Below are 19,713 nucleotides of genomic sequence, written 5' to 3' on the forward strand. Positions count from 1 at the left end.
TAGTTGATTTTGTGCTAGCTGCTGTTATATTTATTTGTTTTTCTCACTCATCACATTAGCGCGGAAATTTTTCTACATTATTTTACATTTTGGTGATTACCACGGATGCCAGCCTGTCGGGCTGGGGTGGAGTCCTGGGCAACCTGTCTGCCCAGGGCATTTGGTCGGGGGAGGAATCCTCCCTTCCGATCAATGTGTTGGAATTGAGAGCGATAAAACTCTGTCTCTTCCAGTGGTCGGAATGACTTCGGGGCCGTCCTTTTCGGGTACAGACGGACAATGCTACCGCGGCGTCTTACATCAACCACCAAGGGGGCACCAGGAGTGCCCGGACGGCCCGGGAGGTGACTGACATTCTGTCTTGGGCCGAGACTCATGTCCCGGCGATTTCGGCAGTTCACATTCTGGGTGTGGAGAATTGGCAGGCCGACTAACTGAGCCGCCAGACCCTGAACCAGGGGGAATGGTCCCTGCACCCGGAGGTCTTCCAAATGCTGTGTGCGAAGTGGGGATCCCCGGACCTGGATCTGTTCGCGTCTCGGCTAAACCACAAGGTGGGAAGGTTCATGGCAAGAACGCGCGATCCTCTGGCAGACGCCTCAGACGCGTTGGTGGCCCCTTGGCATCAGTATCGTCTGATATATGCCTTTCCTCCGATTCAGTTGTTATCCAGGTTCCTTCGCATGTTAGCCTCGGAACCGCACCTGGTGATTCTGGTAGCGCCGGACTGGCCACGCCAGTCCTGGTACGCCGACGTTGTTCACCTGGCAGCGGCGCCTCCTTGGCGGCTGCCAATGCGGAAGATCTACTGTCTCAGGGACCGATCTTCCATCCTGCTTTACAGTCGCTGGCATTAACGGCCTGGCTGTTGAGACCCAGGTCCTGAGAGACAGGGGTCTCTCCCCTGAGGTCATTCCTACTCTGATCAAGGCTAGGAAAACCTCATCTGGTAAAATCTATTACAGTACCTGGAAAGCTTATTTCGCCTGGTGTGAGTCCAGGGGGTTCTCCCCTCGCTCATACTCAGTTTCGAGAGTGTTGGCTTTCCTCCAGTCTGGGGTGGACCAGCGCCTGGCGCTGGCCACGATAAAGGGCCAGGTGTCTGCACTGGCTATTCTTTTCCAACGCCCTGTTGCGTCTCATTCCTTAATTCACACCTTCATTCAAGGTGTGCGACATTTGGCTCCTCCCAGGTGGGAGCCTTTACCTCCATGGGACTTGAACTTGGTTCTGTCCGTGTTACAGCGTGCTCCCTTTGAAAACATCCGGGAGATATCGTTGCCTCTGCTGTCTAAGAAGGTTGCCTTTTTAGTGGCGATCACTTTGGCTCGCAGAGTATCGGAACTGGCGGCGTTGTCTTGCCGCCAGGCTTACTTGGTAATTCACAAGGATAAGGTGGTCTTGTAACCACATTCATCTTTTCTTCCTAAGGGGGTCTCTGATTTCCACCTTAATGAGGACATTGTCCTGCCTTTGCTTTGTACGAAGCCTAAGCATCCTAAGGAGGTTGCTTTGCATTCCTTGGATGTTGTCAGGGCGATCAGGGTTTATCTGTCGTCTACGGAGTCCTTTCGGAAGATGGATTCCCTCTTTGTCCTTCCTGAGGGACCTCGGAAGGGCATGGCTGCGTCTGCAGCGACCATTGCCAAGTGGATCAGACAAACCATTGAACAGGCTTATGCGTTGAAGGAACGGGTTACACCCTTCCCTGTTAAGGTGCACTCTACCAGATCTTTGAGTGCGTCCTGGGCCTATTGGCATCGTGCCTCGGTGGCCCAGGTGTGCAAAGCTGCGACTTGGTCGTCGGTGCACACCTTTTCCAAATTCTATAAGGTGGATGCTCTGGCATCAGCTGATGCCTCCTTTGGCCGCAAAGTTCTCAGTCCGGCAGTGCCATGAAGGACCCTTGTGTTTTTTTGTGGGTCCTTGGCTGTTGGGGTGTTATCCCCTGGGTTATTTGCTTTCCTGGGCTGTTGCTCCTGTTGAGCCTTGTTTTCTGTTGCCCAGAAGGTTCTCTTACTGTGCGTGTAAGTTTCCTTTCTCTGATGTGGGTACTGCGTTGCCTTTTTCTACGGTTGCGTCTCCCACCCCTCATGTCTACACTGCTTTGGGACATCCCAATAGTGATGACTTAGAGGAGGCGGCGACTGTCGGAGTACGTAAGAGAAAACTGAATTTTTGTAAAATCTTACCTGTAAAATTCCTTTCTCTGAGTCCTCCGACAGTCGCCGCCTCCGCACCTCTTTTGGGGTTTTCTTGTACACTTACTGCTATGCTACCAAACTGAGTTGGGAGTGATCACTGCAGGGGGGTATTGACCAGTGGGACAGCCCCCATGGGTGTGTCTATGTAAATGCTTTTGTTCTTTTGAGTAAGTCTTATGCCTAGCTACTCCTGCAGAGCGGAAGTCAATACCCAAAAGGCGGCGACTGTCTGAGGGCTCAGAGAAAGGAATTTTACAGGTAAGATTTTACAAAAATTCCGTTATTTAGGGGTAAAAGTGACAGCAACATGGCAGAACTTGTATCAGCTGAACTATATTTCAAAAGTGCTAAGTGCTAATATAAAAAATAAAATGTGTACAATTGTGCAACCAGAGTAAAATGACAACCAACAGTAAAAAATATGTGAAAATCAATTAACAAAAGTCCGTAACAATATCCAAATCTTCAGCTCACCAAAAGTGTCAAGTGCTCAGTAGTCTTCTTATATAAAGTGCTTATGCGTGGTGCTCCTCCTCAGTTAATAAAAAGGGGCTACTCACCAAAAGGCTAAGGACCTCCAGGACCCAACTCGCTTATCTATGAAATCAGCTGGGATAACTTCCGTTGCGAAACGACCCGATCACTGGATAGCCCCCCTGGGCTGATATTAGAAAGTACTTGTTCCACAATCGGTAAAAGAGATGGCAATGGTTCCCCAAAAACATAAAAAAAAAAACGGGTAATCGCGAAATACCGTTTATTTCGTTTAAAATAGAATAAAACATGCTGGTTGTACTCACATATTTTTTACTGTTGATTGTAATTCTACTCTGGTTGCACAATCGTATACATTTTATTTTTTATATTAGCACTTAGCACTTTGTGATTTACACATCACTTTTACATTTATACAGCGCCTCAAAATGAATTTATTCATCTTGGTTTGGTATTTACCAAAATTGATGGCTGCTCTCTTTATGGACATCTAGTTCATTTTGTCACTAGGAGGTGCCATTTTAATATATATATAATTTTTAGTGAACTATATTTTATTGTAAATGATATTAAAGAAGAATTAGGAAAAATTACAGTGAGGCGACTTTTGTGGGTAGGATGGATAAATATGATCAAAATGGGAAACTTACCAAAAGGAGGGGGGGTTAATATGACAAGATAAAAAAACAAAAATATGGTCTGCGATTTTAAGTAAGGAGAAAAAACAGGGAGGTCTTGGAACTCCTGACTTTAAAAGATATTACACCAGGGTATTACTAACACAAGTCACAGATTGGATGTATAATTTGCAAGAAAAAAAGATGGGTAATAATAGAAAACACGTTAAGTAATACAAAGTTGAATAAGATTTAATGGATACCACAACAATATTGGCACTTATCGAAGGATACTTGATCACTGACAAAGCACGTTTTGAAGGTTTGGGATTTTTTGCACAGAAATAGGAAATGGGAGTTTAATTCACCATTATTACCGTTATTAGGAACAAACTATTTTCCAGCAGGGAATGAGTTATTATTTGGTGTATAGATAAAGGATAAAAATGCACAATTAAGAGATGTAATGGAAAGGGGAGAAATATGCTCATTTCAGGAATTGAAACACAAAGGGGATTTATTGGTGATAGATGAAATAAGATATCTTCAGTTGAGACACTTTATAATTACATTACCCCAACCAAAAAATACTCAGCCTACAGGAAGCGCCAAGACACTGCCTATCCCAGATTTTTAGGATTCTTACCAGGATGGTGGAACCGGTAACTCCGCCTTACCTGGGAAAATGGGAGGCTGAGATCGGCACAAACTGGGGCTAGCTAGAAAAAGACAAAATATAAAAATTAGCAGATGGGACAGCAACAGGGCCGGACTGGCCTACCGGGATACCGGGAAATTTCCCAGTAGGCCAGCAATTCCCCCTGCCCTGTGCTGCTGATACCTTTTAAATAAAAATGGCCGCGGCCGGCCCGACATGCGCACTGTGCATGCGCCGCCACCGCTCGGGAAAGCCTTTACACGTTCGGCTATTCCCGGGCAGGCGGCGAATGCACGGAGACGTATTCTGAACAAACGACCAGGTAGTCCTCTTGCAACGTGAAGCACAGATGCCTGAATGGCAAAAAGCCCAGGAAGCACTAGGTGCCCGAGTAGAAAGCAAATGGAAGAGCACAAAAAGCCGCACAACCAGTTGAAGATGCAAAAAGTTAAAATCCAAATTTATTTTGCAGGCAAAAATAAAATCATCCAAGATGAAACCAAAACAGTCGGAGACATGGGGGGGAAAAGGGGAGCACGGCGGTTGACGCGTTTCACGACTAAGCGGAAGACTCCGTGAAACGCGTCAACCGCCGTGCTCCCCTTTTCCCCCCCATGTCTCCGACTGTTTTGGTTTCATCTTGGATGATTTTATCTTTTTGCCTGCAAAATAAATTTGGATTTTAACTTTTTGCATCTTCAACCGGTTGTGCGGCTTTTTGTGCTCTTCCATTTGCTGCTATCAGGACTGCGGATCCGTGCCTGCACCTGGGTTGGATGTGTTTGGAACTATCCCCTCACTTGAGCGGTTCTTTTCCCTCTTGACCATTTGTTGCCCGAGTAGAAAGCCCCGAAACAGGGAAAGGTAGGACTTCTGTCCTTCAACACCTGGCTTTCAACAGCAAAGCTGGCAAGCTAGCGACCGGAAAGCCGGACGGGAGATCGGCCCCAGAGATAAGAAACCCTCCCTGAGAGGATGTCTCCAAGGAGCGTCAGTGGCAAGCCTGACCAGGTCAGCGTACCAAGCTTAGCGAGGCCAGTCCGAAGCCACGAGAATGACTGAAATCTCTTCCACCTCGATCCTGCGAAGGATTCTTGGAAGCAATTGGAAAGGAGGATAGGCAGACAGCAGCTGATACTGACCTTGGCCCATCTGAGAGCACTCTCGCACGACCCATGCCGGCGACAGCCTTGCGCCGCTGACCACGCCAAACTTTTCAGCATTGTTCATGTTGAACCTAGCGAATGTTCTTGCCTATGACAGAACCCATGGTGCCACCATTATAGAGGGTCCCAGGAGCGGGCCACGACCTCTGCAATATCCTGTAGATGCGATGCCAACAGGACCACATCCAGAGTGCCCCCAAACGAAGGCACAACTGCTGGAACGACTCCGGATGAAGGGACCACTGTCGCCGCATAGTAAGTTGAATGTGCACCGGACAGCTGCAGGTGTCCAATCCAGTGAACTAGGCAAAGCCGGATCGCTCTCAGCTCCAGGACAATAAGCGGAAACTTGGATCCTCCAGGGACCATACTCCCGAAGCAGAGAACCTGCCGAAGACTCCTCCCCACCCGGACAAGCTTGCAACCATGGTGACAATTGTCCAGTAGAAGGGGAGGAGGAATTCCAGAGCAAGACTCCCTGAGCACCCGGCTCAGCCAAATCCGCAAGTCCAGAGAGTTTGGATTCCAGTCGCCTTCGAGAAGGACTGCCTCCTGGGGGATCCCCAAGAGGGATTGAGCGAAAGGGACCGTCTTGAAAAACAACACCATTAGTCCCAGAACTCGCATGCAGGTCCGAAGGGAAGACCATGTGCGGGACAGCAACAGGGACAGCAACAGTCAACTGCAGTCTAAAGTACCAAGAGTTTTTCCCCGAAGGGAGAAACACCCTGACTGAGGATGAGTCCAAAGTCAGGCTCAGAAAGTCCAGTCTCATGGAAGGGACCAGGAATGATTCTCACGGTGACAACCAACTTTGTTGTGAGCACAGTAGTGGACTCCAAATTGAGAAGCAGAGCAGCCAGGAAACCAGGACTGACACACCCCGCTGCCGCAACAGCGCCAGGACCGGAGCCAACACCTTTGTGAAGACTCAAGTAGCATAAGCGAGACCAAAGGGTAACGCGCCAACCTGATAGAGATCCTTCCCCTATGGCAAAAAATGGCAACAAATGGCAAAAAAAGGGAGAACCCGTAGGTGTCCCGAACATAACGGGATGTGAAGGTAGTCAGCTTGATGTCAATGGAGGCCAGGAATTCCCCTGATGTAGGGAAGCCACCACTGTGCGAACCGATACCAACTTAAATTTATGATCTGCACGGAACCATCAAAGGTCCAGTTGGTCCAGCTTGTTGAACCAGAGCCTGAACTGCCCCACAGAGCGCCTGTAAGCGATCCGGGGACAGCCGTACATTGGAAGGGAAAAACCTTACCGGAAATAAACGGATCGAAACTCGATCTTGCAACTGGACCGCATGACCTCCTGAACTCAGTCAGCCTGGGATCCGGGCCAGCCGCAGATCCTCGACCGGCAAGGACCTCCCTCCACCCCCTAGATGGGTGAGGAAGCACCTTCAGGCCGAGTAGGCCTTGTCCGCAGGTCTGGAAAAAAACTATCTCATCACTCGCCAGACCAAAGTAGTTTGGAACCACACGCGGAAGTCTTGAAGGACTTCGTCACATCTACTGTCCCCGAGAACGAAGAAACTGTTTGCGAGCCAAAAGGGAAGAACCCCGACTGCGACGAAGGCCCTTACCCTTGTTAGCCTGTGGAAGAAAACACACTTCCCTCACCGTGAGACCCTTATATAATGTCATCCAGTGCAGTGCCAATCAGGCGATCCCCCCTGAAAAGGGAGATCAATTAAGACCTTCTTAGAAGTTTGATCCGCAGACCAACACTCCGGTCAAGTAGACGCCGGACAACCACCGCCAAAAATGACAAGGTGACCCATACATTTTCTGTGAGTTGCCATTATCTTGTGTGCCTTTACTTTAATAAATATACTGCACTTAGAGGCGCTTCGCCTGTTTCTTTTTTTAGTGTCCTACTCCTGTAGGGGGCAGTATTACCCTACTGATATGAATCAGAGAGAACTGCGTCCGTCAATGAACGATAGAGAAAGATAGAGAATAAATTATAAGCCTGAGCCTCTGGGAGTAAAGGGGCGGTGCGAGGGTTAAGGGGGTTTTTGTATATTTTATAAGCAAGATTCTGTCCGAATAAACTGTAATTTGTATGATGAAAAATTTAATAAAATGTAAATAATAAAAAAAAAGAACGCCAATCTGCCTTGTTTACATAGGCAGACTGCTGTTCTGTCTCTGTACTGATTGGCTCCCACTATATATATAGATGATTCTGCGTTCAGAGCCATCTTACTGAATGGGCATGCTGGGCAGTTGCCCGGGGGCCCCACTTGTCCGGGGGGCCCAACCTGCCCAGCGACCCAGCCAAGCATTAGTCCCAATTCCTTAAGCATCCCACCGCCGAGCTTAGCAGGTGGCAAGCGCCTTTCGGCCCTGCCCTGCTGTCAGGCCACTTGGGCCATGGAGAGTAAGCCCACAACTGCAGGAATGCCTGTCTGTCTCCACGGGAACAGGCACACATAGGACAGTCAAGTCCAACTCCCGTTGGTGTGTGTGTTCACCGGACCCAGCCGCCAAACTTGGAAGCTATCATTAGCCTGGCACTGCTGTAATATCGCCTTATCGATAATTTGCATTTTTATTCTCGTGGGTGATTGTGTAGGCAGGGCCCCAGTGCACTGCTTTGCCCGGGGCCCTTTAATGCTCTTAAGATGGCACTGTCTGCGTACACTGGCCACCCTGTAGCAGTATATTCGCTTCACTGCCTGTTTCCTACTGCTCATGCACAAGTCGCACTGCACTTTCTGAATGGTCCCGCCGTCTTCTGGGACCTGTGTGTGTGTGTGTCTCCCAGAAGGCAGCGGGGGGAAGGAGGAGGACCTGTAAATGACATAGGTCACCATGGCGACCTTGCATGGAAGTGATAGCAGGTACTTGTTTTTGACAGGTATCTGCCCACCCCCCCCCCCCTTACCGCCAAAATATTTGCCATATGTGGCACCGGAGGGGGGGGAAGGAAGCAGATAAGTGGAGCTTTCACTTTTAGGTGGAACTTTGCTTTAAGATTGTATTTTTGAAGCTGGTATAAAACCTTCCCTTTTGAATTTTTTTAGCTTCTGTAGTAGTCACTAAGTGTTTTTTTTTTCATAATATCATCTGGGTTGGAGACATAGAGTTTAGAGCATATACAGCAGGGGTGTCAAACTCAATTTCATCGTGGGCCGCTTCAGCATTATGGTTGCCCTCAAAGGTCCATTTATATCTGTAGGATTAGATGTCCAGAGCACCCCACGCCCCCTTACACCCTTACATGAGATTTCAAGAACCCCCCCACCATCAGAAGTCAAGTCACCCACCCTTCCTTGCATCACAATGCACCCCCCTTACCTTGTGCTGCTGCCAGGAAGAAGATGCGGGTAGATCTGGGAAGAAGTGCAGGGTCTGGTGGAGAACCAGAGGAGGGCTGGAGTCAGCTTCCAGAATCTGCTGAATGCTGAGACCAGGGGTGGCAAAGGCAAGGTGGTGTTGCGGCTGCACAGAGAGGGGCAGGATCTGCAGGAGGAGTTCTGCACTCCTCTCTGCTGCAAACTGCTGAGAAGGGGGGGGGGCGGTGGACAAAGATCAGCGTTTCTGCAGCTGCACAGGGGAGTGCAGGATCTGGCAAACGAATTCTGTCTCTGCTGCCGACTACAGAAGGTGGGGGCAGAGAGAAGGGGGGTGTCGTAGCTGCAGGAGAGGTGCGAGGGCCACATGAAATGGCCTGGGGGGCCACATTCGGCCCGCGGGCCTTGTGTTTGACACCTGTGATATACAGTATCTCACAAAAGTGAGTACACACCTCACATTTTTGTAAATATTTTATTATATCTTTTCATGTGACAACACTGAAGAAATTACACTTTGCTACAATGTAAATTAGTGAGTGTACAGCTTGTATAACCGTGTAAATTTGCTGTCCCCTCAAAATAACCCAGCACACAGCCATTAATGTCAAAACCACTGGCAACAAAAGTGTGTACATCCCTAAATGAAAATGTCCAGATTTGACCCAATTAGTAATTTTCCCTTCCCGGTGTCATGTGACTCTGTGTTACAAGGTCTCAGGTGTGAATGGGTAGCAGGTGTGCTAAATTTGGTGTTATCGCTCTCACTCTCTCATAGTGGTCACTGGAAGTTCAACATGACACTTCATGGCAAAGAACTCTCTGAGGATCTGAAAAAAAGAATTGTTGCTCTACATAAAGATGTCCTAGGCTATAGGAAGATTGCCAAGACCCTGAAACTGAGCTGCAGCATGGTGGCCAAGAACATACAGCGGTTTACCAGGACAGGTTGCACTCAGAACAAGCCTCGCCATGGTCGACCAAAGAAGTTGAATGCACGTGCTCAGCCTCATATCCAGATGTTGTCTTTGGGAAATATACGTATCAGTGCTGCCAGCATTGCTGCAGAGGTTGGGGGGGGGGTGGAGGGTCAGCCTCTCAGTGTTCAGACCATACACCGCACACTGCATCAAATTGATCTGCAAGCCTATTCTAAAGATGATGCACAAGAAAGCCCACAATCAGTTTGCCAAAGAAAAGCAGACTAAGGATATGGATTACTGGAACTATGTCCTGTGGTCTGATGAGACCTAGATAAACGTATTTGGTTCAGATGGTGTCAAGCGTGTGTGGGGGCAACCAGGTTAGGAGTACAAAGACACTTGTCTTGCCTACAGTCGAGCATGGTGGTGGGAGTGTCATGGTCTAGGGCTGCATAAGTGCTACCGACACTGGGGAGCTACAGTTCATTAAGGGAACTATGAATGCCAACATGTATTGTGACATACTGAAGCAGAGCATGATCCCCTTACTTTAGAGACTGGGCCGAGGGCAGTATTCCAACATGATAACAACCCCAAACACACCTCTAAGACGACCACTGTCTTGCTAAAGAAGCTGAGGGTAAAGGTGATGGACTGGCCAAGAATGTCTCCAGACCTAAACCTTACTGAGCATCTTAGTTACATAGTAGTTCAGGTTGAATAAAGACATCAGTCCATCCAGTTCAACCTGTACAGGTGTGTGTGTGTCAGTGGCCTGATCTTTTGGGAATCCTCAAACGGAAGGTGGAGGAGCGCAAGGTCTCTAACATCCACCAGCTCCGTGATGTCGTCATGGAGGAGTGGAAGAGGACTCGAGTGGCAACCTGTGAAGCTCTGGTGAACTCCATGCCCAAGAGGGTTAAGCCAGTGCTGGAAAATAATGGTGGCCACACAAAATATTGACACTTTGGGCCCAATTTTGACATTTTAGCTTAGGAGTGTACTTACTTTTGTTGCAAGTGGTTTACACATTAATGGCTGTGTATTGAGTTATTTTGAGGGGACAGCAAATATACAAGCTGTACATTGACTACTTTACATTGTAGCAAAGTGTCATTTCTTCAGTGTTGTCACATGAAAAGATATGATAAAATATTCACAAAAATGTGTGGGGTGTACTCACTTTTGTGAGATACTGTAGAAAGGGGCATCTGCAGTACCCCTTGAAAAAGTATTCATACCCCTGAAATTTTGTTACAGCCAAAACTGTAAATGTATTTTACATTTTATGTGATAGACCAACGCAAAGTGTGAAGATGAAGGAAAATGATAAATGGTTTTCACATTTTTTTTACAAATAAATATCTGAAAAGAATACTTTTTCAAGGCACTGTATATCCATTTATACCTAGGACAGCATGAACTCCTAATTTAGCCTTACACATTTACACATTATTTCTGTTTTTTGTATGGACATGGCGAATGGCTGTTAGATTGACAGAAAAAAATCCTGATCTGTATATAGAAGCCACTTAACATTACTTTTTTTTCTCCATTTAGGGGCAAGGGAAGTCTTTTATCTACGTGACCTATGAATGAAGGGGGTGGACTTTTCATTGCCTGTCCTTTATTCATAGATCCTGTTTCAGTCATAGAAGCTGTAGTACTGGGTGGAAAGCACAGGCATAAACAGGTGCTCTTGAGGAGAACCTGTGATAGTCCCTTTGTTCTACAGTATTAAGCCCCACTGCACTTAAAAATTACAGCATCAGGGTTGGGTAAATGGGGAGGGGGACAGGCAGGGGTAGAAGAGGATTTCACCTAAAAGAAGAGGCATCAGCACATCCTACTAAATTTACGTTATTTCCCTTGTGCATGTCTTTCTGTGTTTTCTAAAACTAAAGGATCAGCCTGTTGCTTCTACCAGTGCTGACTCCAGCCTTGGGTCATTTTAAACTCCTAAGGCCACAAGCATTTTTCCTTTGTACTCACTTTTCTATCTAGTTTGTAAGGAGATATGAAACATTCTGATAAGTTATTTGCTTGATAAGCGCTTGATGGCATTTTTTCTGTCAATATTTTGTGCAGAAGTGGTCCATTTCCACTCTGGATTTGGTGCTTTCACATCTTTCCAAGATGCTTAATATAATGCGGGAGGATGCACTTGTCTTAAAGCACCCAACCAATTACTGGTTGGAAGCGACAACATGGTTTAGCATTGGAGATTTTCAATCCCAGACTATGGACATTTTTGCGGCCAGGAGAATATAAAAGATGTAGGTGCGTAGATGTTTGGGTGTCTCGTCCAAGAGGTCATTCAATAGTGCTTTCCTAGCTTTTTTGGTGATGTTAACTCCAGTCACTGAATTAAATAAGGTTTGAATTTTCTAATTCAGAACTGTTGAGTTCCTGGACAAGACCACTATATACAGGTGCATCTCAAAAAATTTGAATACTGTATTACCAAAAAGTTAATTTATTTCAGGAATTCAATTAAAAAAACTCATATATTTTATATAGATTCATTACACACTGAGTGATATATTTCAAGCATTTCTTTTTTAATTTTGATGATTATGGCTTACAGCTAGTGAAAACCCAAAATTCAGTGGATTTTTAATACAGAAATGTTCGCTTACTGAAAAGTATGTCCATGCACAGTATAATATGCACTCAATACTTGGTCGGGGCTCCTTTTGCATGAATTACTGCATCAATGCAGCGTGGTATTGAGGCGATCAGCCTGTGGCACTGCTAAGGTATAAAGGAAGCCCAGGTTGCTTTGATAACTGCCTTCACCTCACCTGCATTGTTGGGTCTGGTGTCTCTCATCTTCCTCTTGATAATACCTCACAGATTTTCTATGGGGTTTAGGTCAGGCGAGTTTGCTGGCCAATCAAGCACAATGATACCATGATCATTAAACCAGGTATTGGTACTTTTGGCAGTGTGGGCAGATGCCAAGCCCTGCTGGAAAATTAAATCAGAATCTACATAAAGCTGGTCAGCAGAGGGATACATGAAGCATTCTAGAATTTTCTGGTAGAGGGCTGCGCTGACTTTGGACTTGATAAAACACAGTGGTCCAACACCAGCAGATGACATGGCTCCCCAAATCATCATTGACTGTGAAAACTTCACACTGGACCTCATGTAACTTGGATTATGTGCCTCTCCACTCTTCCTCCAAACTCTGGAACCCTGATTTTCAAATGAATTGCAAAATGTACTTTCATCCAAAAAGAGGACTTTGGATCACTGAGCATCAGTCCAGTCCTTTTTCTCCTTAGCCCTGGTAAGACGCTTCGGACGTTGTCTCTGGTTCAGGATTGACGGGAGGAATGCGACAGCTATAGTCCATGTCCTGGATACGTCTGTGTGTGGTGTTTCTTGAAGCACTGACACCAGCCGTAGTCCACTCCTGAATCTCTACCAAATTCTTAAATGGCCTTTGCTTCAAAATCCTCTCAAGGCTGTGGTTATCCATGTTGCTTGTGCACCTTTTTCTACCACACTTTTTCCTTCCACTCGGCTTCCCATTAATATGCTTGGATACAGCACTCTGTGAACAGCCAGCTGCTTTAGCAATGAACTTTTGTGACTTACCCTCCTTGTGGAGGTGTCAATGACTGTCTTCTTGGGCAACTGTCAAGTCAGCAGTCTTCCCAATTATTGCGTAACCTACTGAACCAGAATGAGGCTCAGGAAACCTTTATAGGTGTTTTGAGTTAAAGCGGAGTTCCGCCCCCCCATGAAAAAATTAAAAGTCAGCAGCTACAAATACTGTAGCTGCTGACTTTTAAATATTAAAACTTACCTGTCCAGGGTTCCCGCGATGTCGGTACCCAAAGCTGATTTTCGTATCGGCTCTCGAGTGCTGCAGCCGCCATTCAGGGTAAGGGAACCCGGCAGTGGAGCCTTTTGGCTTCACTGCTGGTTCCCTACTGCGTATGCGCAAAGCGCGCCGCATTTTGTAATTGGCCCAGCGGGAGGAGAAAAGAGGGGGCCAAACTTCCGAGGGACAGCGCCGCGGTGCTGTCTCTTGGAAGTGGGGAAGGGTACCTGTCAAAAACAGGTACCCATTCCACCCTCCCCCTGAAAGGCGCCAAATGTGGCACCGGAGGGGGGGGGGGAGCATATAAGCAGAAGTTCCACTTTTGGGTGGAACTCCGCTTTAAGTTAACTGATCAGAGTGTGACTAATTTTCTGAGATACCTAATTTTAGGTTTTAAGTTGCTGTAAGCCATAATCATCAAAATTAAAAGAAATAAAATGCTTAAAGATTTAACTGTGTGTGTAATGAATCTATATAATATATGAATTTTCTTTTTGAATTGAATTACTGAAACAATTTAACTTTTTGATCATTTTCTAATTTTTTGAGATGCACCTGTAAGATAAATAGTGTCCTCGCTGCCTAAAATGGGTTATCTTTTTTTAATTGTTTGCTAGTGCCCTGCCCTCCTGTAGCCAGCAGTATAATCCTCAATGGACTCCAGGAATTGGATTTTACAATGTGTACAAAAATCCTTTTATTTTGTTATTGCAGGCCTGTTACTGCAGATCACATATACACAGTGAAAACTTTAGTTTAGTTTTTGTTGTTTCAAAAAACGTATTCTTATTTTAAGTGGGCCATTCGTGCTAAGGGAAGCTTTAATTAAAATGACCAACAAAATAGCAGTTCCTGGGAGCTGCGGGTCATGTTGCTTCATCTTGAACACTTCAGATCATATGAGAATGGAAATGTGTGTCAATGTGTATTACAAGGTACTTACATAGGTGTGAATGCAGTCCCTGCTACGTAAGACTTTATAATATAGTTAACATCAAACTTTTTTTCTTGTAGGTGATATCATTTTTCTTCATTGGATTAATGTCAATGATGATTCCATTGTGCTATAACTTTGGTGGCTTGATTGCGGTCTGTCTGTTTATGGGTCTATTTGATGGCTGCTTTATATGTATTATGGCTCCTATTGCATTTGAACTGGTTGGACCACAGCATGTTTCTCAAGCCATTGGATTTCTTCTTGGATTTATGTCTATTCCAATGACCGTTGGCCCTCCTGTTGCAGGTACAGTAGAAGTTTAATGTACCTTTTCTATGTATAAGTCTTTATGTTACCAAACATTTATTTTAGAACTTTTTTAATTTTGATACTGTCAGCCCTGATTTTGCTGACTTTTGAGTATAGATGCTTATGGCATTGATATTTAGATATTGAAATTGTATTGTTGACATGCCACAAACTTACAGTAACAGTTCACTATGGCTTCCCAGATGCAAGAAACCAGCTCTCCAATAGTTGCATAGTCCTGAAAAACCTGCATATTTCATAGATAAAATGTTCAATTTCTAAAATGTATAAATAAATAATAATATTGCTGCGCCAAGTGAACATTAATTAATTGGAGATAAATCAGTGCTAAATAACAAGTGATAAATCCATATCGTGAAAATAAATCCAGTGATATAAATAATCAAATAGTCCCAATCAGGTGATATAAAATCACTAAAAAATTATTAATAATAAGTCCCAAATCACACATCAAAGATCGTGTCAAATAACGTGACTAAAATCTTCATCCAAAGAATGTGATTAAAGGTGCTGCATGCTCCACTCCAAAGTGCTCCAAGTGACTGGTGACAAAATGCTAAAAAGATTGAGTAAAATTAGGATTATAAACTAAATGTAGTAGGATTATGGATTTAATACTGACTTTATTACTCTTGACTCCTAGGATTACCTATAGATTAAGGGTTAAAATTAAATATCATGTTAATTGTATATTATGTGCACTTTGTATTGTTTTTAGATATTGGTCTGATGGCCGCTTGTATATTGTATCCGAACACTGCCTGAATGAGTAATGGTATTCCTGCGGGAACATGATGACAGCAGGCTCCTAATGAAAGCAATTTCATGTATTAATGTCTATGATCTTGTTATTTAGCACGGATTTATCTCCAATTAATTAATGTTCAATTGGCGCAGCAATATTATTATTTATTGATCTCACAGGTGTTTTGTGTTTGGCACTGATTGTTTGCAGCCTTGTGCACGAGATTGTATTTTTATTTGAATTTGGTTTGCGCTGATTATTCTTTTTCACAATTTCTAAAATGTGTTTAATCACTTTTTAATTGCAACTTTACTGAATCATTTGTTAATTGTAGTAAGTAAACTGGGGTCCTTTGGATTACTTAACCAATCCATATTAGATGGAGTGGTTAAAAACAAGAAGCAGCAGTCCTAAACTCAGCCAGATAGTTCAAAATCCTTTAGAACTGTAACAGTTATGATTGAGGGACATTATTTGATAACATTTCCCACTCCCTGTCACTCAATATTATAGTTTTTCAGTAAGAAAGAATATGGTTACAAATAATATTCTCTTTGGGCCTCATTCATAGCAATTATAGTACTATTTTGTAATTAGATACAGGGGAGAACTGCTTTGCTTTGATATATCGATTTTAGTTTGGTAGAGAACTGGTAAAGTTGTCCAAAAGATCTTTATACAAGTTGACTTTCCCTGACGCCATGACACCTGCCCGTATCAAAAGACCGCCTTCTAACACATCTGTTTGCACTGTCCAGATGCCCCTGGCACCATTTCTATGATATACTCCTCTCTCAACCTCTTGAGGTGTCCTCTTCACCAAGGACCCACTATATTCCCTGTATCTATCCTGGAGTACACCAAGTATCAGCGTAACATTATTGTTATTAATTATAGATTCAATTTTATTATCCTTTGAGAAATTGAAATCAACGTTTCTTTATGTATCTGGATACTTTGTTTTTATATTTTTGTATAAATAAAATAATTTTAATTTTACTCTGTGTTATCCATTCAGGGTACCAAGATAGTCCATTTCGTCTCTCTCGATGGAGACTAGGGGAATTGTCTCCTCCCCTTATATTTTACTAATTTCTTGGATGATGGTACCCCAATTTTTTACATAAATCTAATGTCATTGGAGGCCTCTCCCAGTTTTTTGTTGACAGCGTATGGATGAACTCTTCTTCCTACTGGCCATTTCTGAGCCATAGAATTCTATGGAACTGTCACCTAAACATCTCTAGCTTTAGGAGATGGTTCAATAGATGTCTCTGGGGTTTGATTTACCAGGCACACAAAGTGGGAAAAAAAAACTGGCTTCTGGCTGTCAACATTGTAAAAAGGCCTATATGAGAGATTAAAATGTATGTAAAACAGTCGAACAGTGAGCTTTACTTATTTTCTACCTTATTAATATACCTTAAAATGCACTTGTTATACCTGTCAGATAAGTGCAAAAAAAATACAGAAATTGGTAGCTGACCTGTGCACTCTTTCTGTCACTGACATGTCACTTCCTTTCAGGCTAACTAGTACCCCCTAATTCTTATCTTGGACTACAAACTAATTAATGTTTATGTTGTAAACATGAAAGAGTGGAAGGGTTTAAGTAGTGTAGCTATAAAAAGACAAATGGGCAGGGCTGACACCACTCAGAAAAGTGCTGTGAGTTTTCAAACCACAGAAGGATCTCAGAGCTCAGTGCATTTTGAGCAGATCAACAGGTATTTATTTGTACTTGCAGAGTCATTTAAAGGTATAAAATGCATTCATGCGTTCATGTATTGCAGATATGTACTGCATATTTGTTTTTGTTTTTTATTTTGTACTGAAATGCTCTTTAAGTTATGTATGCATATAAGGTGGGAAAGAGCGGGTTGTTTTAGGTCTGGAGGTTAGGCAGAAAGAAGGGCCAATCAACAATTTTGCACCTAGAACTAACTTTTAACAATAAAAAGTTTATTTGAGTAAGATTGAACTAATTGCATGGGGAGGGTTGTGTTTTTCTAAAATTTAACATTTATAATGAATTTTAAGAAAATAACTGTTTCATAATAAACACATTTTTGGTTTCTCTAGGTCTTCTGCGAGACAGCCTTGGCTCTTACGATGTAGCATTTTACCTTGCTGGTGTACCCCCCATAATTGGTGGATTTATCCTGTGTCTTATCCCATGGGTCCACGGAAGGACTAAACAGGAAAAGACAAAGGCTATGGATGGAGAAAAAGAAGAGAGAAATCTGGATAATGTTGCCAGCCCACTGAAACCTGGCACAGCAGAGAATGATAAAAAAGAGAATGCCTCTGTCATTTAATTAGCCTTTCTTACACAAATAACTGTTTTAATCTCTTTTTACCTTTTTTATGACAGTGACTAAATGTTGTAACAGGTGCTATAAAGCCAAAGCTGTATGATCACGCTGAGCTGTTTTCTTGCACAACCCACTGAGCCTGCCATGCCAAGATCCCTCTTTGACAGCTCACTGAAACTCCAAGCACATATGTGGGTGATGCCAGGACTTAATGAGCTGGAAGCTGTGAATATCACAGAGAAGTATTATTTATCATCAGGAAAGTGCTGACTGCTCATTGCTGAACAGCACTGCAAGACTTGTAATAACAACTGTCTTCTTCAGTCTCAGTGACGCAACATGTTTCTGCTTTGTTTACTAGACTTTATTGTACCAGTTCTACAATTTGCAGAAGATTGGTGAAAATGTTTTAGAGAACAGCACATTTACCATATGCTTTCATATTTTCAAACTTATTTTTATACTTTGACCATTTTTTAAAAACATGATTGGAGAATTTTCTTTCACAGACAGTTCCCTTCAGTATTCAAACCTAAATTTGTGAGCAGGCCCTATAGGCTGTGGTAGTGTAGCAGATATTGTCCTGCACAAAAATGTTGACACTGATCAGGCTGCAGCAGCAATGCTTTTCTTGGCAGGCTGCAGTATGTGCTCCTCAGACAACAGTGATAGAGGTCAGCATTCCAGCTGTCATCACTGTAAAGAGGTGTCGCTATTGCCTTCACAGGTGGGCATTTGATGTAACAGTATAATATGTTACGCCAATAGAGAGTGACAGCTTGGAGGCAGATTCGATTTATATTAATAATTTTAGAAGTGTAAAATGTGCTACTCTCAACAACTTTTGATCAAACTCTCCATGTTTTTTTTTTCAGTGGAACATATTAGATATATCTAAAATAATTTGTACTTTTTATGTTAATTATCCAAAATGTTTACTATGCATCCTTTCCCAGCCATCAAAACTGTGAATAATTTTGTTTATTTAGGGTACTGAGACTTAATGTGGACTATGCATTGGTAAATTGTTCTTACTGTATAACAGGTTGAAGCACCAAGTTGCCTTATACTGCAGAATTGCTAGCAGCAAACTGATATATAGACATACACTACTTTTCTCTATACAGGCAGTGTGCGTCTGAAAATATTCTGCGTCTGCCTCTGTATACTATATATATATATATATATATATATATATACTGTCTAAAAAAAATCAGAAGCATACCGGTTGTAAATAGAAGAGTAGGATATACTGGTTTGCTTCTATATATAAAATGCAACCATACTTTCCTTGTAATGCAACTGCTCCTGGTAAATCCGCTGTCTATTGGAAAAATCCTTCCCATCCCCAATTAAAATTGCAATACGTTCCTAATGCTTTACAAAAGAATATCAGGGTTCTTTTTACTTTCATTGTGAACAATTTGCTGTGTTAATATGATCGGTGGAGAATTGAAAAAGAAATTCCAGACAGCCCTGAAATTTCAGCACTATGTAAAATGTGGTTTCTGGACTCCATAAGGAAGATCAGTTGCTTGAAGCTTCCATGATGCCCTCCAGGCCTTACTAGCAATATAATTTCTTTTTATCAGTTCACTAGCCAAAGTAGACAGTAATTACTGCAGTGGGAATGTGGCACATCCAGCATATGTGTTTTGTTGCTGGAGTCCCAGATAATAGTTAGAGCCTGTAATGTTTAATAACTCATCAAACTGCTCTCTTTTTGTCATTTGAGTGTTGGGTAGCATTGTTGGAGCAGTACAAATTAAAGTGTTTGTTCATGAAGTAATAATTTCCTTTTTTACTAGTAAAAGTTGTAACGAGATCTGTTTCATCTTCTGTACATATATTTACCAAAGAGTACACAGCTGCAAGATGATTCTTTATGATCACCTTAGCTTTAAATCGTGGGTTTTTCTCGGGCTGCAAATAAAATATACACTATAGTTAAGGTATATAAGTAATAAAACGCCACCGTGCCCTACCCACGCCACCGCGTCCCCCTCCCACACGAATTTAACACAACTAGAGGATGATCAAATGAAATGGAATCAGTATACAGAGGTTTACTCCTTCTGAGAGATATTAAAGAAACACTATATCTACCATGACCACTTCAGTGATTTGAAGTCATGGTGGTAGGAGTCAGAAACACTGCACGTGCTGGGATATTTAC

The 19,713-nt window shown here is 43.4% G+C and overlaps 1 protein-coding gene across 1 annotated transcript in view; it reads left to right on the forward strand.

The window, feature by feature from the left end:
- The window catches only part of SLC16A10 (solute carrier family 16 member 10), a 214,551-nt gene extending 196,382 nt beyond the window's left edge, over positions 1–18,169 (forward strand). Inside the window, exons 5-6 of the mRNA XM_082249931.1 lie at positions 14,225–14,453; positions 17,305–18,169. Of these exons, the coding sequence (XP_082106057.1) occupies positions 14,225–14,453; positions 17,305–17,540 (465 nt within the window). The 3' untranslated portion in view covers positions 17,541–18,169. The remainder of the gene's footprint in view (positions 1–14,224; positions 14,454–17,304) is intronic.
- Positions 18,170–19,713: the final 1,544 nt, after the last annotated feature.

This window comes from Pelophylax lessonae (assembly GCF_965119305.1).
Source record: "Pelophylax lessonae genome assembly, chromosome: 3".
Taxonomy (NCBI): Eukaryota; Metazoa; Chordata; class Amphibia; order Anura; family Ranidae; genus Pelophylax; species Pelophylax lessonae.